Source organism: Choloepus didactylus, chromosome 8 (assembly GCF_015220235.1).
Source record: "Choloepus didactylus isolate mChoDid1 chromosome 8, mChoDid1.pri, whole genome shotgun sequence".
Classification (NCBI taxonomy): domain Eukaryota; kingdom Metazoa; phylum Chordata; class Mammalia; order Pilosa; family Megalonychidae; genus Choloepus; species Choloepus didactylus.
In genome coordinates this window covers 97,589,241-97,614,166 of record NC_051314.1, presented here as the reverse complement: position 1 = coordinate 97,614,166, position 24,926 = coordinate 97,589,241, and the positions used below count along the sequence as shown (strand labels likewise).

Sequence of the window (24,926 nt, the reverse complement as noted above, 5' to 3'; positions counted from 1 at the left end):
AGCCCAGCAGCCCAGAACTGCCCTGGGGGACGGCACTCACCTGTGACATAGCACAGTCATCCCTCAACAGAGGACCAGGGGGTGCACGGCCTGGAAGAGGGGCCCACTTGCAAGTCTCAGGAGCCATACGCCAATACCAAGGACTTGTGGGTCAGTGGCAGAGACAAACTGTGGCGGGACTGAACTGAAGGATTAGACTATTGCAGCAGCTTTAAAACTCTAGGATCACCAGGGAGATTTGATTGTTAGAGCCACCCCCCCCTCCCTGACTGCCCAGAAACACACCCCATATACAGGGCAGGCAACACCAACTACACACGCAAGCTTGGTACACCAATTGGACCCCACAAGACTCACTCCCCCACTCACCAAAAAGGCTAAGCAGGGGAGAACTGGCTTGTGGAGAACAGGTGGCTCGTGGACGCCACCTGCTGGTTAGTTAGAGAAAGTGTACTCCACGAAGCTGTAGATCTGATAAATTAGAGATAAGGACTTCAATTGGTCTACAAATCCTAAAAGAATCCTATCAAGTTCAGCAAATGCCACGAGGCCAAAAACAACAGAAAATTATAAAGCATATGAAAAAACCAGACGATATGGATAACCCAAGCCCAAGCACCCAAATCAAAAGACCAGAAGAGACACAGCACCTAGAGCAGCTACTCAAAGAACTAAAGATGAACAATGAGACCATAGTACGGGAGATAAAGGAAATCAAGAAGACCCTAGAAGAGCATAAAGAAGACATTGCAAGACTAAATAAAAAAATGGATGATCTAATGGAAATTAAAGAAACTGTTGACCAAATTAAAAAGATTCTGGACACTCATAGTACAAGACTAGAGGAAGTTGAACAACGAATCAGTGACCTCGAAGATGACAGAATGGAAAATGAAAGCATAAAAGAAAGAATGGGGAAAAAAATTGAAAAAATCGAAATGGACCTCAGGGATATGATAGATAATATGAAACATCCAAATATAAGACTCATTGGTGTCCCAGAAGGAGAAGAAAAGGGTAAAGGTCTAGGAAGAGTATTCAAAGAAATTGTTGGGGAAAACTTCCCAAATCTTCTAAACAACATAAATACACAAATCATAAATGCTCAGCGAACTCCAAATAGAATAAATCCAAATAAACCCACTCCAAGACATATACTGATCACACTATCAAACACAGAAGAGAAGGAGCAAGTTCTGAAAGCAGCAAGAGAAAAGCAATTCACCACATACAAAGGAAACAGCATACGACTAAGTAGTGACTACTCAGCAGCCACCATGGAGGCGAGAAGGCAGTGGCACGATATATTTAAAATTCTGAGTGAGAAAAATTTCCAGCCAAGAATACTTTATCCAGCAAAGCTCTCCTTCAAACTTGAGGGAGAGCTTAAATTTTTCACAGACAAACAAATGCTGAGAGAATTTGCTAACAAGAGACCTGCCCTACTGGAGATACTCAAGGGAGCCCTACAGACAGAGAAACAAAGAAAGGACAGAGAGACTTGGAGAAAAGTTCAATACTAAAGAGATTCGGTATGGGTACAATAAAGGATATTAATAGACAGAGGGGAAAAATATGACAAACATAAACCAAAGGATAAGATGGCTGATTCAAGAATGCCTTCACGGTTATAACGTTGAATGTAAATGGATTAAACTCCCCAATTAAAAGATATAGATTCGCAGAATGGATCAAAAAAAATGAACCATCTATATGTTGCATACAAGAGACTCATCTTAGACACAGAGACACAAAGAAACTGAAAGTGAAAGGATGGAAAAAAATATTTCATGCAAGCTACAGCCAAAAGAAAGCAGGTGTAGCAATATTAATCTCAGATAAAATAGACTTCAAATGCAGGGATGTTTTGAGAGACAAAGAAGGCCACTACGTACTAATAAAAGGGGCAATTCAGCAAGAAGAAATAACAATCGTAAATGTCTATGCACCGAACCAAGGTGCCACAAAATACATGAGAGAAACACTGGCAAAACTAAAGGAAGCAATTGATGTTTCCATAATAATTGTGGGAGACTTCAACACATCACTCTCTCCTATAGATAGATCAACCAGACAGAAGACCAATAAGGAAATTGAAAACCTAAACAATCTGATAAATGAATTAGATTTAACAGACATATACAGGACATTACATCCCAAATCACCAGGATACACATACTTTTCTAGTGCTCATGGAACTTTCTCCAGAATAGATCATATGCTGGGACATAAAACAAGCCTCAATAAATTTAAAAAGATTGAAATTATTCAAAGCACATTCTCTGACCACAATGGAATACAATTAGAAGTCAATAACCATCAGAGACTTAGAAAATTCACAAATACCTGGAGGTTAAACAACACACTCCTAAACAATCAGTGGGTTAAAGAAGAAATAGCAAGAGAAATTGCTAAATATATAGAGATGAATGAAAATGAGAACACAACATACCAAAACCTATGGGATGCAGCAAAAGCAGTGCTAAGGGGGAAATTTATAGCACTAAACGCATATATTAAAAAGGAAGAAAGAGCCAAAATCAAAGAACTAATGGATCAACTGAAGAAGCTAGAAAATGAACAGCAAACCAATCCTAAACCAAGTAGAAGAAAAGAAATAACAAGGATTAAAGCAGAAATAAATGACATAGAGAACAAAAAAACAATAGAGAGGATAAATATCACCAAAAGTTGGTTCTTTGAGAAGATCAACAAGATTGACAAGCCCCTAGCTAGACTGACAAAATCAAAAAGAGAGAAGACCCATATAAACAAAATAATGAATGAAAAAGGTGACATAACTGCAGATCCTGAAGAAATTAAAAAAATTATAAGAGGATACTATGAACAACTGTATGGCAACAAACTGGATAATGTAGAGGAAATGGACAATTTCCTGGAAACATATGAACAACTTAGACTGACCAGAGAAGAAATAGAAGACCTCAACCAACCCATCACAAGCAAAGAGATCCAATCAGTCATCAAAAATCTTCCCACAAATAAATGCCCAGGGCCAGATGGCTTCACAGGGGAATTCTACCAAACTTTCCAGAAAGAACTGACACCAATCTTACTCAAACTCTTTCAAAACATTGAAGAAAATGGAACACTACCTAACTCATTTTATGAAGCTAACATCAATCTAATACCAAAACCAGGCAAAGATGTTACAAAAAAGGAAAACTACCGGCCAATCTCCCTAATGAATATATATGCAAAAATCCTGAACAAAATACTTGCAAATCGAATCCAAAGACACATTAAAAAAATCATACACCATGACCAAGTGGGGTTTATTCCAGGCATGCAAGGATGGTTCAACATAAGAAAATCAATCAATGTATTGCAACACATTAACAAGTCAAAAGGGAAAAATCAATTGATCATCTCAATAGATGCTGAAAAAGCATTTGACAAAATCCAACATCCCTTTTTGATAAAAACACTTCAAAAGGTAGGAATTGAAGGAAACTTCCTCAACATGATAAAGAGCATATATGAAAAACCCACAGCCAGCATAGTACTCAATGGTGAGAGACTGAAAGCCTTCCCTCTAAGATCAGGAACAAGACAAGGATGCCCGCTGTCACCACTGTTATTCAACATTGTGCTGGAAGTGCTAGCCAGGGCAATCCGGCAAGACAAAGAAATAAAAGGCATCCAAATTGGAAAAGAAGAAGTAAAACTGTCATTGTTTGCAGATGATATGATCTTATATCTAGAAAACCCTGAGAAATCGACGATACAGCTACTAGAGCTAATAAACAAATTTAGCAAAGTAGCGGGATACAAGGTTAATGCACATAAGTCAGTAATGTTTCTATATGCTAGAAATGAACAAACTGAAGAGACACTCAAGAAAAAGATACCATTTTCAATAGCAACTAAAAAAATCAAGTACCTAGGAATAAACTTAACCAAAGATGTAAAAGACCTATACAAAGAAAACTACATAACTCTACTAAAAGAAATAGAAGGGGACCTTAAAAGATGGAAAAATATTCCATGTTCATGGATAGGAAGACTAAATGTCATTAAGATGACAATTCTACCCAAACCCATCTACAGATTCAATGCAATCCCAATCAAAATTCCAACAACCTACTTTGCAGACTTGGAAAAGCTAGTTATCAAATTTCTTTGGAAAAGGAAGATGCCTCGAATTGCTAAAGACACTCTAAAAAAGAAAAACGAAGTGGGAGGACTTACACTCCCTGACTTTGAAGCTTATTATAAAGCCACAGTTGCCAAAACAGCATGGTACTGGCACAAAGATAGACATATAGATCAATGGAATCGAATTGAGAATTCGGAGATAGAACCTCAGATCTATGGCCGACTGATCTTTGATAAGGCTCCCAAAGTCACTGAACTGAGTCATAATGGTCTTTTCAACAAATGGGGCTGGGAGAGTTGGATATCCATATCCAAAAGAATGAAAGAGGACCCCTACCTCACCCCCTACTCAAAAATTAACTCAAAATGGACCAAAGATCTCAATATAAAAGAAAGTACCATAAAACTCCTAGAAGATAATGTAGGAAAACATCTTCAAGACCTTGTATTAGGCGGCCACTTCCTAGACTTTACACCCAAAGCACAAGCAACAAAAGAGAAAATAGATAAATGGGAACTCCTCAAGCTTAGAAGTTTCTGTACCTCAAAGAAATTTCTCAAAAAGGTAAAGAGGCAGCCAACTCAATGGGAAAAAATTTTTGGAAACCATGTATCTGACAAAAGACTGATATCTTGCATATATAAAGAAATCCTACAACTCAATGACAATAGTACAGTCAGCCCAATTATAAAATGGGCAAAAGATATGAAAAGACAGTTCTCTGAAGAGGAAATACAAATGGCCAAGAAACACATGAAAAAATGTTCAGCTTCACTAGCTATTAGAGAGATGCAAATTAAGACCACAATGAGATACCATCTAACACCGGTTAGAATGGCTGCCATTAAACAAACAGGAAACTACAAATGCTGGAGGGGATGTGGAGAAACTGGAACTCTTATTCATTGTTGGTGGGACTGTATAATGGTTCAGCCACTCTGGAAGTCAGTCTGGCAGTTCCTTAGAAAACTAGATATAGAGTTACCATTCGATCCAGCGATTGCACTTCTCGGTATATACCCGGAAGATCGGAAAGCAGTGACACGAACAGATATCTGCACGCCAATGTTCATAGCAGCATTATTCACAATTGCCAAAAGATGGAAACAACCCAAATGTCCTTCAACAGATGAGTGGATAAATAAAATGTGGTATATACACACGATGGAATACTACGCGGCAGTAAGAAGGAACAATCTCGTGAAACATATGACAACATGGATGAACCTTGAAGACATAATGCTGAGCGAAATAAGCCAGGCACAAAAAGAGAAATATTATATGCTACCACTAATGTGAACTTTGAAAAATGTAAAACAAATGGCTTATAATGTAGAATGTAGGGGAACTAGCAATAGAGAGCAATTAAGGAAGGGGGAACAATAATCCAAGAAGAACAGATAAGCTATTTAATGCTCTGGGGATGCCCAGGAATGACTATGGTCTGTTAATTTCTGATGGATATAGTAGGAGCAAGTTCACAGAAATGTTGCTATATTAGGTAACTTTCTTGGGGTAAAGTAGGAACATGTTGGAAGTTAAGCAGTTATCTTAGGTTAGTTGTCTTTTTCTTACTCCCTTGTTATGGTCTCTTTGAAATGTTCTTTTATTGTATGTTTGTTTTCTTTTTAACTTTTTTTTCATACAGTTGATTTAAAAAAGAAGGGAAAGTTAAAAAAAAAAAAAAAAACAAGGAAAAAAAAAAAAGATGCAGTGCCCCCTTGAGGAGCCTGTGGAGAATGCAGGGGTATTTGCCTACCCCACCTCCATGGTTGTGAACATGACCACAGACATAGGGGACTGGTGGTTTGATGGGTTGAGCCCTCTACCACAGGTTTTACCCTTGGGAAGATGGTTGCTGCAAAGGAGAGGCTAGGCCTCCCTATGGTTGTGCCTAAGAGCCTCCTCCCGAATGCCTCTTTGTTGCTCAGATGTGGCCCTGTCTCTCCAGCTAAGCCAACTTGAAAGGTGAAATCACTGCCCTCCCCCCTACGTGGGATCAGACACCCAGGGGAGTGAATCTCCCTGGCAACGTGGAATATGACTCCCGGGGAGGAATGTAGACCTGGCATCGCGGGACGGAGAACATCTTCTTCACCAAAAGGGGGATGTGAAAGGAAATGAAATAAGCTTCAGTGGCAGAGAGAATCCAAAAGGAGCCGAGAGGTCACTCTGGTGGGCACTCTTACGCACACTTTAGACAACCCTTTTTAGGTTCTAAAGAATTGGGGTAGCTGGTGGTGGATACCTGAAACTATCAAACTACAACCCAGAACCCATGAATCTCAAAGACAGTTGTATAAAAATGTAGCTTATGAGGGGTGACAAGGGGATTGGGAAAGCCATAAGGACCACACTCCACCTTGTCTAGTTTATGGATGGATGAGTAGAAAAATAGGGGAAGGAAACAAACAGACAAAGGTACCCAGTGTTCTTTTTTACTTCAATTGCTCTTTTTCACTCTAATTATTAATCTTGTTATTCTTGTGTGTGTGCTAATGAAGGTGTCAGGGATTGATTTGGGTGATGAATGTACAACTATGTAATGGTACTGTGAACAATCGAAAGTACGATTTGTTTTGTATGACTGCGTGGTATATGAATATATCTCAATAAAATGAAGATTAAAAAAAAAAAAGAAAGGAGTGTAGGGTTTCTGTTTGGTGTGAAGGGAAATTTCTAGTAATGGATGGTGGGAAGGTGATAGCATTGCAACATTCTAAATGTGATTAATCCTACTAATGGAATGCTAGGGAGGGGTTGGAATGGGAAGATTTAGGCTGTGTATATGTTTCCACAATTGAAAAAAAAAGACAGTCTAAATAGATGACAATTAAATGCCAAGGATGTTCCTGGATGGGATCTGAGGATGGAGGAGAGGAGGCTCAAAGGGACACAGATGGGACATAAGAAAAAAAAAAAAGGAAATACAGAATGTAAGCTTTGTATCCATGTTGAATTTCTTGAACTTCTTAGCTATGCTTAATGGGATTGCATAAAAGAATGTTCTTGTCCATGGGAAAGGTATATGTGAATTATATTGTTTGTTCAAAGATGTGTGCAGCTTGCTGTCATATGTTCAGAGGACAGAGCAACAGATGATGGATGATAGATAAGGAGGGAGGGAGAGAGGGAGGGAAAGAAAGAAATGGTGTTACAGGATGTTAAAGTTGGTGGATTGGGGTATTGGGGGTGGGGGGTCAGGGTGTGCTGGAGTTCTGTGTATGGGGTTTGTATTGTTTTCTGCAACTGTTCCTGTAACTTTGAATTTATTTCAAAATAAAACTTAAAAAAAGAAGAAAGCTATACAAACTGATGTCAAAACATGCTCAAATTTACAAGTGCAAAATCATCAAAAATCCCCAAGTACTCTATGTGGTGACCTGCACAAGATAAATGAAAAATTATGATATGTTATACCAAGTTAATATCAAATGAAAAACCAAAGATAACTAAAGAAACCCTATACTTAAAAACAAGAACTGAATTCTGTCACAAAGGAAACAAAAGTTCCAGTTATGTTTATGTAACAAAGTAGATAAGAAAGTATTGTGGGACAGATGTAATTTGTTGCCAGTCTAAGGGCAAATTAATAAATTAAGATTCAAAAGCATCATATTTTATTGCCTAAATCAGGACTTAAAATTGTCACAGATGTCACATTAGGATCAAGGAAACTTAAATGGCAAGGTCAAAAAACCAGGAATGAAATCTGTAATCTCTTGTTTAATCGGCAGTTGCCAACTTCCATTTTAGGGCAGAACAGATGCAGACTAGCGTGACCCCCAGGCTATTCAAACAAAATGTCTGTTTTAAACTGAGGTGAACACAAGCAAAATAAACACCTTAGAAATGCATTGATTTGTCAAGGAACATCGCATGGATATAGACCTGCGCTTGGTTTACCATCAGTGTCTTAGACTAATGTGTTGGGTCAATGTTTGTATTATCCTAAATATTACATCCTGATACAGATAAAGCTGAAAAGTTAAAATTAAATATCAACATATCTTTTTTCTGAAAAGCATCCTCAGTTATCCTCAAACACATAGTCATATGTTCTGGGTGAGCAACACTGCCCCACCCTCCAATTCCAGCCAACAGTCATATGTGGAGATGGTGCTCAATCAGTGGAAATGCAAACATTGTCAAGAATCATGAGTCTGCGAAACTCTTAGAAAAAAGAAATCAATGTCCTTATTTTTTTAAAAAGGCTCATCAAGATATTTTGAACTGAATTATTAAAATGAAGCAAGTGATGTATAATATTAAGAATGTTACTCAAAACATCCTTCCTTAATATTAACATGCAGAAAAATTCTTGTTATCCTCAGTGGTAAAACTCAAGCTACAAAAGCGCAGCCACATGCTGATTACAAGAATTTTTAAAATGTACATACACGTGAAAACAGACTGAAAAGAAATATACCAAAATACAAATAATAATTATACTAGGATGAAGTTATGATTGACTGTTTTTCTTATCTTTTCTCCAAACCTTTTCTAATGTGATTGTATTATTTCAATAAATAACTTTATATAAAATTAAAAGCTGATTTCAAGATAATTAGGCTGGGCATGCAAAGTGTTTTATTTCCTGCTTCCAACTTTCAGGCTTTTCAAATGCTTCCACTTCACCGCCTGCAGCTAAGTCTTCACATAGTTCTGCCAATGAGTTCTGTAGACCAGTGCCTCATTAACTCCAGGTCCCAGAAAAAATTTTCATTTAAAAAGTTCTGTGTCATAAATTATTACTGGTCCTTTTAATCAGTTTACCCCTTAAAGCACTCTAATCCATAGCATAGTTTAGCAGCTTGTTGAGAAGGGAGATGAGAGGAAGCAAAAAGTAACTGTTAGCAACAGAGTTTCAGAAATCGAGTGCAAGACAATTTGGATGGAAAATTCACATTTTTATTATTTACTTTAGTCACCATCCTCTTACACTAGGTTAAGCAATTAGTGGAAAGTATAACTCAAAACTATTGTTAATCTCACAAAGTATATAGTAATAACTTTAAAAGCTATAATCAATTGAAACCCTGGGTGAGAAGTATAGAAAAAAAGAAAGAACAGAAATGACGGATTCTATTAAACTAAAAAAGGAGGAATTTGGTAAAATAGAATAGGCTGGTATGTAATTAGATATTAAATACAAAATGAAAAGTGAGAGGATAGGTAGGGTAAGTTTTTCAAAAGTATTTATATACATTTTTGAATCTTCACAGTGGTAAAAATAATGGATACTCAAAAAGCAGAAGAACAGAAACAAACACCTTTAAAGCACTTTGCAAACTGAAGTTATAGGTTGCACTCTAGAGACTGGCTAATCTAATTGCTAGTTTGGAATATAACCAACATGCCCAATTTTGAACAAAATAACAAACTCATTTCTAGAAATATTACTGTCTTATGTTTGTGTAAAAACAGTTTTCCAAATGCTTTCACATGATTGTCTCTTTGATACTTTCCTAAGTCCAATGAGGTACGTAGATAACTGAGACTCAATGACCTACCCAAGGCTGAGTTTATCAGTGGTTTTCTCACATAGTTTTCTGACCATCCAATGCTCTTTTCCAGTATATAACATCACCTTTCCTTACTTTAATGCCTCCAATTTATGTGACTCCATACACAGTAGATATTCAATAATTATAACAAATGAATGAATTTTGATTCAAAGAACTAATTAAGATTAGAAGGAACACAACTGAGAGAAGTACCTATGTCTCACCTCATAATAATTAACCACAGTGTGACCGTCCCCAAGGTCTGTCATTCCTTCTTGTCAAAAGAAAGTTTCTTATTTCAACTTCAAATTGACTTTGTAAACATGTCAAGGAAAGTGAATACCTAGATACTCTGAAAAAAATACAATTCCTTCATCATAATCAGAGATCTCTCATGCTGTCATGCATAAGTGACAAACACAGTTCCCCAAAGTTTAGAAATCCAATTTCAAACACTAAAATATTATCCAGTTAGAAATCTGAAGAGTGGGGAATAAAACTTGAGCTGTTCTTGATTGAGTGAGTACCCACCTTTCTGCAAACAAGTTTGAACATTCTTCTTGGTTCCTCCCTCTTACCAAAGCAGATGGAGGTGGAAAGAGAGTCATGTAAGTAGAATGAGCCTGGGGTTAAATCCTGAATAACTTTCATTCCAACATAGGCATTCAAGATCTTAAACCTTCAACTTCCTCCTATCTGTGAGAAGTTATAGGCTGCCATTTAAGTATCTAAGTTTCTATCCAATGATCCCAATGTCCTCCATGTGTTTTATCAATATGCTAGCACCTTCTAGAAAAGCACTAAATATTCTTTACAAGTTTTGTGAAAATCTCAAGCCAGACAGTGAAAATCATCATATTGTATATGTCTCTCTCATTAGAACTTTTAGAGGGAAAGAAAATTCATATAAGAAAGGTCTATGGCCCCCCAAAATAGACATTTCCCTGCTGGGGAGCAATCTAGAAAGGTTTTATGTGGAGGGATATAGGACACTCTTGGGATAACAGCTTCCATTAAGGTCAAAATAGGTTGCATTTTTTATTTCCATCAGAAACAAGAATGAGCTTCTGAAATAAGGAAGGGCTGGGATGTTACTTAACTTTAGAATTACTAGTCAGCTGAAGTAATCATCAAAGAGGATCTTTTTAAACCACTTAAATTTCTACCTCCCAACACCCCGTATCACTCTTACCCAGCCCCTCCAGCCTCCTATGCTTTAGTGAAGCTGCCATTATTACTAGAATCTGCTATAATCCTCCAATCTGCTAGAATAGGGAAAGAAAATGTCAGGAACCAAAGGAGGAGGGAGGCAGGAAGGCCACATATCTCAGACCTAACACTCACAAAACCTCATAATTTGATGTTTAACAGTACTTCCAAATTAGATTATACACATTTTATTCTGTGGTTGTGGTTAAAGCATCAATGTGTTCCACAAAAATGTTAAAAACAGTCTACACTTTTTTGGTAACCCATTTCTGGCATTTCTTCATATTTTGATGTAACAGGAACCTCAAAATATACACCTGGGTTTCTACCTCTGGGTCTCTCTCTAACCCTAAGAGATCCTTGTTAAAATCACTGAGCTAATTTCTAGAATTGAAGCAATCATAAAGCCAAAAGAATGGGCAATGAAGTGGGAGAAGGGAAGCTCATCTAAATGTCAAATTAAACTTTTATGAGAGCTTAAGGGATTAAAACTAGTTTTTAAAATATAAAGAAATTTCCATTGCTGGGATATCTGCCAATAAAACATGAAGTCCTAGGAAATCTACAGCATTAATCAACAGAAGACTTGAGTTGCTAGTTGTGTGACCTCAGGCAATCCTTGCAACTTCCCCGGGGCCTCTATTGTCTCAACTACCTTAAAGAAGACTAGACCAGCTAGTTTCTTAAAGTTTCCTTTCAAGTTTAAAATAAATTTTCCAATAATTATAGGATACTAAAATTATGTTCAATATACAAATTTTTAATAATTTCAAACAACAAAGGACAAACGAATCTTAAATACAATTGTTAAACATTCAGAAAGAGCTCGTATTTGTAGAGTGTCATGAAAATTGTCCCTTTGGCTTCATTGGCTCCTTCAAATAATGCCTGAGCCACAGGAAAACTATTTTAACACTCTGAGAAGATTAAATAGTTAATCCACTGGGAAACCAAGTTAAAAGATGGAATTCATAAATCCGCTTGCCAGAGAGAAGCACTGAAAATAACAATAATAAATTTGTTTTATTTTTGAATAAAATTATTTTAATGACACTACATACAAATAGTCTTTATTATTATCTGCCCATGCATTTCCCTTGATGTGTTTTTCTTCCTAATGTGAAATTCACATGATGTCAGTTCACTTCTAATTTTGAAAGAAAACAACCATTTATAAAATAGTTACAACAGTGAGTTTTAACATGTCTTGGGAAAAAACATCCATAATAATGAATGTTCTAAGTCAACTTCTTTGAGGAGAAATTGATAAGAATTGGAAGACTGGGCAAATTATGTTGTGTTATTATGCTAAGATAATTTCTGCTTTCATGGCTTCACTAAACTGGAATTTCTAGTGCATCATTCACTACCCCATAATTATGCATCAAAATATTAACCAATTAGTATATAGGATGGTAAGACCTCAAGGGGTAGTAATAATTAGACAAGAAACCTGAACTTCCATGTTGTTCCAGATAACAGACACATGTACCACTCCTTATAAATTTAATAAACTGTATCTGAAGAAGCATCAACTCATATTTTGTAAATAAAATAACTGCACTGACTTTCAACTAGCATCATCTGCTAGCCCTTTAGTCTCCTCTCTTTCATTTTCATCACTTCCTGATCCAAACGCAAAGAAGTCCAAGTAGGGTATGTATGTTTTATGAAGTAGGACCTACCTGATAAATATATAATACCTTCCTAATGCACAGGACTTGAAGTTCAATTTCTGTATGAAATACATTTGGAAGCAGGACATTTTTTTTAAAAACCATTGTTCTTGAGGAACACATGGACTGAAAAATACTATTGACAAAAAAATAAAAAATAAAAATAAGGGAGAAACAAAAACAACTACAACAATAGCCTTTCATTTCTAATTTGTGTCATAGATTACATTTTGTGTTAGTTTCAGCAAACTTCGCACATTTAAAAAGTCTCGTATTGCTGGTTCTAAGCTCCATGAAAGCAGGGACCATGTGTCATGTTTGTTGTTTGTTCCCACTGGTAGAAAAGCATCTGTCATATAGCGGGCAGTTAAAAAATATTTGTTGCATAAAGGAAGGAAGGAAAAATAAATGACCAAACACTAGATATCCATCTATTTCCATAAAATAAATGTATCTGAAAGATCTTGTTTATCTAAAATTAATTTACCTCACGTGTATATCAATGGTTCAGCTTGAAAGACCCTTATTACATTGAATTAGTAAGCGAAATGTTTTAAAAACATTTAGAAATATGTTTAAGATAATAGAAATAAATTGAAATCTGAGTTTGCATTCCAATTCCAGTCCTTGAACAAGTCACCTAGCTTCTTTGAGATTCAATTTTTCCTCTGTAAAATAGGGATAATATTATCCCTATTACCTCATAGGGTTTTTATGTAGATTAAATATTGTACATTTGTATTATAACCAAAATGGGACAAGGAGACCACAAAGCCCAAATGCTTCTTCTTTGGTAATGAGCAGCCAAAACCAACATATTATTGAGAAAGTCAAATTTGACGTGTTAAAAGTTCCTTCCTGTGACTAAAGAATCACCATTAATGCCATAAGTTCAACCAAAAAAAAAAAAAAAAAAAAAAAATCACAGACACGCTGTACATACAAAGTTCTTACAACCCTTAATACCCTTAGGTATGCCCTAAACATGGGCATAAGAAAAGTACATGGAAGTCACAAGGCAAATCAGTGCCAGTGACAGCCTTAAAACTGAGCTTCTGCCTGTACAACCAGTCCTAATCCTGACGAGCAATGCCACTTCTTAAGAGTTTTAGTAAGGTGAAAATACACAAATTAGACCATATTACACTCTAATCCAAACTTACTATCAAAGATACGTAGAGTTCTCTGCCAAAGTCAGGCAAAGAAATCCTAGTTCACAATCACATACAGACAATGTCATGAAAACACAATGGTCCTTTTTATATCTCCATTTTCACCCAACTCATTCACATTTTGCAAGCTAAAGTTCATGTTGCTGATTCTCGAAAAGGAAAAAGGTTGAAATTTGTTGTCAGCTTCAGAGACAGGAAAGGGTAAAGGATACATCATCTCATGTCTTAGTTTAGAATTCAAAGTATTTCACTCATTTTTATCATTTTGAGTTAACTGAATAGTTCACATCTATATACTCAAATAAATAAGTATATAATACAGTATACTGTAATGTACATTTTTGTTGATAACAGCTAGCTAAGCCATTCATTCAACTCATAATCAGTACCTTTCTACACCTATGCATCCCAAGAAGGAAAAAAAAAGTTGCTATTAAATGTCTTTATACATATACATACACACATACATAACCACTCCAAAAACAGACACTGATATTTTGGTATTTTCTTTGTGGTGAACCTATGATGAGGTGGCTGTGAACAGCTTTATTCTATACTTCTTTCTCACAGATCTTAAATTATAGAGCAGTGCTATCCAATAGAAATATAATGTACACCACACATGCAATTTTAAAACTTTTAGTAGCAACATTTTATGAAAGGAAAGAGAAACAGATAAAATTAATTTTAATAATATTTTATTTAAATCAATGCATCTAAAATATCATTTCAATACATAATCAAAACAAAAAAGATTTGCATTCATTTTTTTTCAGACTGTCTTCAAAATCCAATGTATATTTTACACTTACAGCACATTGCGTTTTGGATGCTAGATTTTCATCAGAAATGCTTTAGTCAGTAATTAATATCATAAACTTTACAGTTGAAAAAGTAGATTCACATAACCAAGTTGCTCCAAGAATACTTAAAGTCTTCCAATAACTTGGCTGGGGACCATTTTTTTTTTTATTTAAATTAGTTAAAATTAAATAACATTAAAAATTCAGTTCCTCAGAGAGGTTAGTCAGAATTCAAGTACTCAATAACTACATGGGATTGGATAAAGGGATTCTATGGTAGTCTAAATTCATATCTACCACAATGATGCAGAACACCTCAAATATACCCTGCCAAAAGGAATTTTCAGAAATTGAATAATAATTATTCTCCCTAAATGAGAAACTTCCTGCTCAATTTCTTCTCCCCAAAGCCTTATATGACCCATGCACTTATTTTGAGGACCCTAAAATAGAGTCATCAACTTTAATGTACTGATAAATCTCTACATCTAATAATACACAAGAACCTCTAGAGCACCTGTGATCTACACAAGTAGAGTCAATGATCCATTATCTGTTATTACATTATTCAGAGAAGGGAAAAAGCAAGTGAAACGCCTGTTGATTTTTCATCCTTTGTTGATTTTGTGTCTATGTGTTGCTTTATTTATCCTAATGCTGAAATCTATGGAAAACTGGAGGGTAGGATTAAAGGAAGTTGGAAAGATGAAAGGATCTGAGGAAATATTTTAGTTGTTTTCTAAATATTTTTCTCCAAGACATTTGAAGTTCAGGTCCTCTCTTTCTGAGTTCTGTCTTTTCTAGAAATCTTTAGATTTGAATAACTTGATAAGGCCATTCATTTGTAATTGAACCAGTACAGAACCAGGAAGCCAACTGACCTAAAGCTATGTCTTTGCGAATCATGTTCTTGCCTGTAATCCATATAGGGTTAATGGTTAAAAACTTGGGCTGAAGAGTCAAGCTTTCTAGGTTGAAACCCTGGTTCTTCCACTTGCTACCAGTTTAACTGCAGGCAGATTACATAATCTGTCCATGTATCATTGGTAAAATGGTCATAATAATAACAGAGTTTAGCTCCAAAAATGTTGTGAGGATTAAATGAGATTTTCGATGATATAAAACATCTTAACACACAGCACTGATTCTGGCACACGGTATCAGAAATTGGGATAATAACAATGAGGATATATGTCCAATAAATATTTGTTTGCAAATGAATATGATATGTCCAGACACTTTATAAATACTAAACGCTACATAAACCTATAAAGTAGGTTTAGAAATTAGCTCTGTTCAGACAACAATGTATTACCTGAAAAAAAATGCCCAGTTTCACCAAATTGGATCTTCATAATGTGGCTTACTAAATCCTATTAAAATTTGTATAAAGCCTTTCCCCAAAAATCAGACACACTCATTCACTTAGAAAGTGCTAGCATGCATACCAAAACCAAATCTAAGTTTTTATTTGTCATCACTTTAGGGTCATCCATGGCTCTGCTCCCCTCCATTGCAAGCAGCAATGGATTTAGTAGTATGATCAATAAACTGATCAATAGACTAGAGAATTCACAAATAAAAATTTTAGAAGTGTAAAAGTGCTTTTTCCCACAGAGAATTTTCTGTTTTCATTCGTATTTTATGCCCCTCTTCATCTACTTTGACCAGATCTGCTAACAAGCAACAAAACTGCCCCTAATTGAGTTTCCTGTCTTTCACTTACTCCTTCCTCTGCCCTGGTGCAGTCATTAGTGAGCATTAAACTCCCAAACAGAAGTAGCAGCAGTGGCAGCAGTGATAAGTAGCCTTAGAATAATCAAGAAGGTCAAATTAAAACATCAAAAGTTACGACAGATGATTCTAAACAGTCATAAAAATGTCACCTCCATGAGTGGTAATTTCCTTCTTCTGTAAAATGAGAGAATGAAAAAATATTCATTTTATTCTTAAAGTTGATTAAAGATACAAAGTATATAAAACTGCCATTTCTAGGCCTAACAAAGATTTGTCATTATAATAATAATCATAGAAATGCTTCCATGATAGAATATTTAAAATAATTTTCCCAAAAGACTATCAGGATGGAAGGTTTTTTAAATAATTTTTTAATAATTTCAAATTTCTTGAAGGACAGATTATTTTTATAATCCTGAAAGTACAAATATATAGAAGTAAATTAGCAGTAGACTACCAGAGCTGCGAAAGCAACCCACTTATTCTACCACGAATGCTTCATTAATTTTTCATTGCGGTGATGTTGCAATTTTCCACAAGCAACTGTCAGAGCTTTGCTTCTCCGTATGTATCAAAAACAGCGTAAATTACATTCAACACTTGTGTATCTGACATTGAACAAAAAACAATTTTCTTTGTATCTAGTATTTCAAAACTCACACCCAGGCATATATAACATTATTATTATATTGTATCCACCCTGCTTAACCTCAGAATGTTTCACCCAGTCATGCCTCTAACCTTTCTTTCCACTTGATAGTGTTCTTCCTTCTATATATCTATCACCGGTGAATTTTGCCTTAAATATAAATCCCACTCCAACACCTGAAAGGCCACATCTGTCTCCTATACCCACACGCTTGTGCGTGTCTAGTTCACTGTGATGCTTACTAAGGCATTCCATTTGCGCAGACGTCTAGAACCCAAGTGGGCAAACCGCAGGCCCTGCGGATAGAAGCGCTGTCAATCTCACGCTTTGTCTCCTGCTCAGAAGGCCGGAGTTGCATGTACACGTATGACAGACACTCTATACATAATAAAAAGAAAAGCTCAGCAGAGAGGCAGCTGCCCCAGGCAAAGCCGGACAGGCAGTTGTCCAAAGCCGCCAGACCTGGGGTGACTGTTGCTCGGGTACCGCGACCCAGCAGGGAAAGGCGGCGACTGCTTTTCCCCTTGAGAAGTTAGGGCGCCCCTCGGGACCGGGCAACGCGCAGGCGACGGCCACCTGCAAACGCCGACAGCTTGAGAGCGGCGGGGCCCCCAGCGAGCAGTCGGCCGCGCGCGCCAGGCCAGCTGCCTCAGTTTCCACAGCTGCCGCCCCCCGGCAGTGCCCCTCCTTAGGTCTCCCCACCTTGGCAGCCAGTGTCCCTGGCCGCAGCAGGTTCTCGCCGCACCCTCAGCCCGTTGCTAGCCCGCACCCCGCACCCGCAACCCGCGCGCCGCCGCCGCGTCGGTGCTCACCTGACAGCCACCCGCACTGAGCTCTCGTCCGGGGTGCCCCACATGCTGGTGGTGGGCGACGGCCGAGCCCCTGGGCCTGGGCACGGCGGAGGCGAGGCGCCGTGGGAGTCGCGGCGCTCAAGCACAGGAGGCTGGAACGGCAGGGGGCGGCCGGCTCACCTCCGCCGCGCTCCAGCCATGTTGGGCGACTGAATGGAAAGGTGGCGGCGGCGCTGAGGCAGGAGGAGGAGGAGGTGATTCACAGCTCGCGGGCACCCGCCCCTTCTGCCCCGCTCACCCCCCAAGATCTGGGGCGGAGACAAGAGCAGCTTGAATGACGAGCGCGGCGGCCGAGGAGCTAGCAGGCCGCTGGCGGCCTCCTGGAGGCCCGGTAAGCGCGCCCTGCCCCCTCCGGTGGGGACGCGGCCTCACAGCCACAGGGTCGGGGACTCCACGCCCGCCGGGGCGCTCAGGGCTCCTCGGCCCGCTCTGCGTCAGCCACTGCCGCACAGCCCGGCCCCACCTCGCCCTCCCCCAAGCTGCGCCCCGCCCTACCCTCCGCTGGGCACTGCCTGGCGCTGCTGGGCAGGGAGGCAGGCGAGGGGGGAGGGATGCCGGCCGCGGCTGCCCACGCCCGAGGGCGAGGAGCCTGTGCGCCCTCCCTGGCGCTCCTGTAAGAATGAAGTAGCTAGAGCTGGCCCTGGTGCGTGTGTCCTTGTTAAAAATCGAAGCTTGATTCTCCCCAGCAGCGCCGGGAACCAGCCAGCTGCTGCTCTTATTCGGCTTTGTTTCCACCCTTAGCCTTATTGTCCTCTCTCCAGCTTGGACTCTGACCCCCAGCCCCAGCCCCCGGCTGAACGTATTCGCTCCCAGCAGTCAGTCATTCATGCTAAACTAGCTCCCCGGTTTGTCTACTGTCGCTGGGCTGGCAGCTAGGCTGTTCTGCAGTCCATCGCCCATTTACCAGCCGGTGTGGGTTATGGAAATAATTTACTCGGAAATTCCTGAATGCGTTTCTGTTAAACCATTTGTACACCGGTAAATGAACTGCACCCTGGAACTACCGAGTGTTTCCAGGACTGAATATCCACCAAGACCTGCTGCGTAGTAAATCCTTCCAAAGTGACTTTCTTTCCCTTCTGGCGGGCCTTCAAAAAGCAACCAATCCCGGGATTCTATCAACATTGACCATTGTGGTTTCTGCTTGTGGCTATTGTGCTTCTACATGCCTTTAGATAGCTCTTGGAAACAGCCTTTATTAGCTTTCCACAGCGTGTCTTTTGTGGTCTGCGCCATGCATTTCTATAAATAAGAATGTGGGTTCATACAAACAGTATAATAGATTAAATGACACTATCCAAATAAAAGCACTACCCCAAATATCTACTATCTAAAATCACATATCTAATCATCTACTCAGCAGAAATAAAGAATTGTTGGACAGAGGAGGCAGCAGGCTTTGGGCAAACAACCAAGTATTTCACTTCATATGTGAAGTCCCACAGAATATATAATTAAAGATAATTTTAAACTCATTCTTTCCCTAAACCTTGCTAGCCCTGAATCTTATAGATGCGTAACTGGGGGTTAAGTAGACAGAGATGGTGAATATCCTTCTATAGACCAAACTAATGGCAAAACTCTTCTCTGGCTACCCTTTGGGGAGCCTCTCCTCACCTCAGTATTTATCCATCGACAGATCAGAGCTGCATTTCATCCTGTCCCAGCCATCCCAAATCTGGGTAGATCTGGACTGGCCACCTGGCCTCCTGAATTGGAAAAAGCTTCAGGGAAGGAAAGAAAAACTGAGCAAATTTGTCAAGTAAACTAAGGAGAAATTATTATTATTTATGTCCTTTTAAAAAAAATTACTATTTATGTCCTTTTAAAAAAAATTCTCATTTAAACTAGCACTATTGCACATGTCTCAGTAGAGGGTGTCACAAATGCAAATGCCTACAGGAGCCAAGTGGGTAACTTAAGTGAGTGGAGCAGGCAGGGTGAGGACTGTGACAAAATAGAGAACACAGGCTCCTTCCAAAGGCAGAGGCCATCTGAGTGTTGCCTGGCTGGAATGCAGACCCATTGCTGCCTGGTTTGTTGTTTGCTGGCATGTTTGTTGCTTCGCTTGAGAAAGAGAAAATCACATCTTTATGTGAAGTCTCCTTAGTTTTAAATATCAACAACTTATTCAGCACAATATTTACATACTACACAAACCAATCAAAATATGTTTCAAGCCAACTTTAGTCCCAAAGTACCCAGCTAGAACTTCTGGCCAAAACATCAGGATGAATAATACCTGTGGCTTTGGATCATATTGCACATGGCATGGTTTCAGGAAGAGACAATAATTTGAATTTGAATTTACAAAAGTTTAAATTCCCATTGTCAGTAATTTTCTTTCAAATTTAAAAATTTGTAAAATTGACTATTTTTTATTTATTTCGGATTCCTTTATAACTGGTGTAACCCCTTTCCTTATGGCTCATCTAATTAATCATCTTGATTTGAAGAAAACTCCAAGGGAAGAACTTTTACCACAAGAGTGGTTTAAATCTTATTCCAATATTATTCCACCGAATAAATATTTAACGAGTGACTACCACATGCAAACAAAATTTGGCACTAGTGACATGGAGGGGATTAGGACACTGTCATTGCCAGCATGGAGCTTACAGTCTGGAGCAGGGAGACAAATTTGAGAATCCATAGTGCAATTAAAAAAAAAAAAAGTATATTGAATTCTACCTGGAAAGGTGAGGAATTCTTCAGGTATAGACTACTCAAGATGGACTTAAATTGTAGTCATTCTCAACAAAAGAATGTTTCTAAAAATTATGATACATGTTGGAATAATCCATATATTTTACCAACTTAACTCTAAGATGTGTCTCAAACTTCTTTGGGTCTTCAGTACCACCACTTCTTTGGGTCCAAACCATCACTACCTCTCACCTGGATTATTAGACTAGCCTTCTAAGTGGTTTCCCTGCATCCAGTCTTGCCTCCCCACCACAGGAAGAATGAGCTCTTAAAACACAAATCATTTTATGCTACACCTCTGCCTAAAACCTTCCTATGGCTTCCTAATGCAAGCCAACCCTGACCTCATTTTTTGCCGCTCTGTGCCATAACCACTTTTTAGTGACACTGGCCTTCTTTCTATTTCTTGAATACATAAAGGCCTTTCTTGCTTTTGGACTTTGGCACTAGCTAAAACTTTTACCTGGAATATTTTTTCCCCATATATTCACATGCCACCTTTTGGCTCTTTGGACATCAACTTAAATGTGTTCTCCTCAGAGAAACCTCTCCTGATCACCCAGTTTAAAATGGTATCCCCCACAAGGGCCAACTACATGATTTGCAGGGCCAAGTGCAAAATGAAAATGCAAGGCATCTTGTTAGAAAAGCAGGATAGAAATACTGTTAAGCATACTAAAAGATAAAAGATTTTTTCCTTTCTTCTGTGCACTCTCAATTTATGGTTTTTTTTGTTTGTTTTGGTTTTGGTTTTTTGTTTTGCTGTTTGATGTCACTCTAAGTGAAGAAAAATTACAATTTTAAATTATTAGCATGAATTTTACCATTCATATTTACATTGTGCCTACTAAATGTGAGTAGAAGAGCATTTAACTCATATGTGGACTGATCAAAATTACACAATCCCTATTTCAGAGCCCCTATATGCATAAGCATTTAATTCTTAATGATGGAAACACTGAGCAAAACTAACCCAACTGTTTTTATTTCATTTCTTGATACATGCATATTCTACCAAAACTATCTTTGCTCACAGTTGAGTAGGAAAGGATTGAAAGCAAAAGAAACTATCTTTGTCTATCCTTTTATGTCATCATTTTTAGTGTCAATGGTTGACTAATTCAGGGAAGCAGCACAATTAAGAAAGGATATGATAGGATTCCTTGGCCATTGTGTTTCTTGGAACACCACTGCCTTCTTTCTGCATTTGAAGCAAGTTCTGATTTTAAGGAAAGAATGGTCTTTTGACCATTCAGCATCCCCAGTTATCAGTCATAGCCATCCCACACTTATGTCATACTCAGTACTGGCTTTGAATCTCCCTGATCTCCCACACCTTTTGGATTCACCCAAATTCTGTGCTCTTGGGACAACCTGAACACTATACGTGAATGCGGTGGCAAGGAAAGAAGACACACATATTGCACATATCTCCTCTATTCGTGCACATGGTGCATCATTTTATCAGCTCTCACTTACAAAACACAAGTCCAGAGATAAAATTAAGAATTTCAAGATGGCAACAGCAGAGCATTAAACCAAGATTGGGGCCTTCTGAGCTGCCACTGCAGTGCCCGTTACTCTCCATTACATTGCTCCTTTATTTCTTCACAGCCCTATCACCAGCTGATATAGTCCTTGTTTTTGTTTATTGTCTGCCTCCCTCCATTTGAACATGTACTCCAAAATAGTAGGAATCTTACTTGTTTTATTCACTGGAAGCTGCAAATACATCAATAAATAATTGATGTATTTGTAGCTCCCAAAACAGTATCTGACATAGAGTAGGGTTCATTAATAATAAGGGCATTAACAAGATATGAGACTATTATAAATCTCACTTTCTTATCCATAAATAATGTATTTCCTAATTCATTGCATTGTTTTGGGGATTGAAAGAGTTTTGCATATCGTATGTTAATAACAGAGCTTGCTAAAACAAGCTAGTTTTATTTTAAATATCTTTGTAAATTTGGAGTGTTTTAAAAAGCAAGTATTGATGCTTTAGCTGCACCTGCCTAAAGTCAGGTACATTTGGAAGAAGGATATGTCCTAGCACACCCTAAACATGCAGCCCAAATAAAACCACCAGGGGCAGTAGGGCAAGTATCTCATTTCTCCCTCTAGGCCATCTACCCTGTGTTTTTGTGGTTTCCACATTCTAATAAGTCATTAAAAGTTACTTGCCTCTTCCTTTTTGCTGCTAGGAGAAAGATTAAAAGAAAGAAGTTCTGTTTATACTCCCATATGCAAACAACTGGCTTTGGAAAAGCATGCCTACCCAACAGCCACTGCCTGAGAAATCTTTTTGAATAAATCTTTAGGAAGCTATCCCTGAATGCCACAGTAAGAAATGTCAATTCTTCTTCAGTGAGTCCTTTTGTTTCATGCAATTTCTCCGTTAATGATAACGGAGAATATTTATAGGGCTCTTGTTCTAGTTTGCTAATGCTGCCAGCATGCAAAACACCAGAGATGGATTGGCTTTTATAAAAGGGGGTTTATTTGGTTACATAGTTACAGTCTTAAGGCCATAAAGTGTCCAAGGTAACACATCAGCATTCGGGTACCTTCACTGGAGGATGCCCAATGGTGTCCAGAAAACCTCTGTTAGCTGGGAAGGCACGTGGCTGGCATCCGCTCCAAAGTTCTGGTTTCAAAATGGCTTTCTCCCAGGATGTTCCTCTCTAGGCTGTGGTTCCTCAAAAATGTCACTCTTAGTTGCACTTGGGATATTTGTCCTCTCTCAGCTTCTCTGGAGCAAGAGTCTGCTTTCAACAGCCATTTTCAAACTGTCTCTCATCTGTAGCTCCTGTGCTTTCTTCAAAGTGTCCCTCTTGGCTGTAGCTCCTCTTCAAAATATCATTCACAGCTGCACTGAGTTCCCCCTGTCCGTCAGCTCATTTATATGGCTCCAGTGACTCAACTTAGACCCACCCCGAATGGGCGGAGCAACACTTCCATGGAAATTATCCAATCAGAGTCATCACCCACAGCTGGGTGGAGTGCATCTCCACAGAAACTCTCAAAGAATTACAATCTAATCAACACTGACAACGTCTGCCCACACAAGATTACATCAAAGATAATGGCGTTTGGGGGACACAATATATTCAAACTGGCACAGCTCTTCTGCCATGTCAATGCACTGTGCTTAATTCTCTCAAGGACCCTGGAAGGTAGGTACAATTATTATCTCCATTTTACATATGAGGAAAGTCACGACAAGTACATTTTGGAGTGAGTACTCCAATCCAAATGCTGAAGTTCTGTGTGGGGTGTTCAAAAAGTTCATTCATTATGAAAAAGCTAGGCACTAATTATTTGGTTGCTAACAATATGGGTTTATACATGTGTATAAATATATAAAAATAATTGGCTTTACTGTTCATGATTTAGTGTATCCTAATTTTAAAACATCTGCTTCCTTATATACACAAAATAAATTTATTTTCCAAAACCAAAGCTTAGACCATCACACAAAATCCTTATTCAACAAAATATTAGTGATTTCACATCTGTGAAATACAAATACTCCTGCTGGGCTTGAGTTTTCCCCACCATTGCCATCATAATTTTCCTCCAACATATCTTTTCATTATAGTATGCCTTTACTTCCAATTATTTACCATAGGCTTCAATCAAATTGGATTGTATTTTAATCTTTATGTATTATATGCATTCACACCGCTGCACTCAGGGCCATATTTTCTTTCACCTGAAATGCCTTCCTAACAACCTCTTGCTGTTAAAATCACATCTATATTTCTAGACCCAACTCAAAAACCACTCCTTTCTTCATAGTTTTCATGATTTCATTTCTTCCCTGAACCAGATACATCACTCTTCCTTCAGCCAAATCTCCATAGCATTTTGCTCATATTTTTTGTTATTGTGGTAATGATCACATTCTAACTCCTCAACCAAATTGTAAATTCCTAAAGAGCAGAATTTGTGGAAATTCAAGAGGGTAGCCAATACTTATTTATTGAATAAATAAATCGGTAGTTACCAGAAGGCGGCATGCTTTTCTTTTACGTCAACACAAAACAAGTTTCCATTATAGATAATCTGCTGGCCACTGGTAATAGTTCCCAGGAAGAATGTTTCAAGACAATAATGTCTATTAAAACATCAGGAAAGAACCCAGAGCACCCGAGTTTCTGTAAACCAGCAAATGTAAGCCAGGTTTCTCTAATTTTGAAGATGGAAGATATTTTACAACTATTCTAGTCCATCCCTTCATCTTAAATATAAGAAAACAGGCCCAGGGAGAATTGACCACCTCTCTACCTCCCCACCCCTACCCCAACACACAAACATAACATTACACAGCAAGTTAGTGGCAGAGCTGATTTAAAATCAGAGCACTTGTTCTGGGCTCTTTGCTCTCTAATGTGAGTTTCACCATACTGTTTATTCTTTGGGTTGAGAAAATCTCTCCCTGCACTGTATGTGTTTGCATAGATGCCAAAAAGTAACAAGGTGGTCTTAAA

The 24,926-nt window shown here is 38.3% G+C and overlaps 1 protein-coding gene across 17 annotated transcripts in view; it reads right to left on the bottom strand.

Annotated features, from left to right (window-relative positions):
- The window catches only part of KIF21A (kinesin family member 21A), a 161,364-nt gene extending 142,894 nt beyond the window's left edge, over positions 1 to 18,470 (bottom strand). For 16 of the 17 annotated variants that reach the window (XM_037845823.1, XM_037845824.1, XM_037845828.1 and 13 more), the window contains exon 1: positions 17,686 to 18,175. In XM_037845823.1, the coding sequence (XP_037701751.1) occupies positions 17,686 to 17,729 (44 nt within the window). In that variant the 5' untranslated portion in view covers positions 17,730 to 18,175. Of the gene's footprint in view, positions 1 to 17,685; positions 18,176 to 18,219 lie in introns of those variants that run through there. The other variant, XM_037845822.1, reaches the window with a different exon arrangement.
- Between the last annotated feature and the right edge of the window lie 6,456 nt (positions 18,471 to 24,926).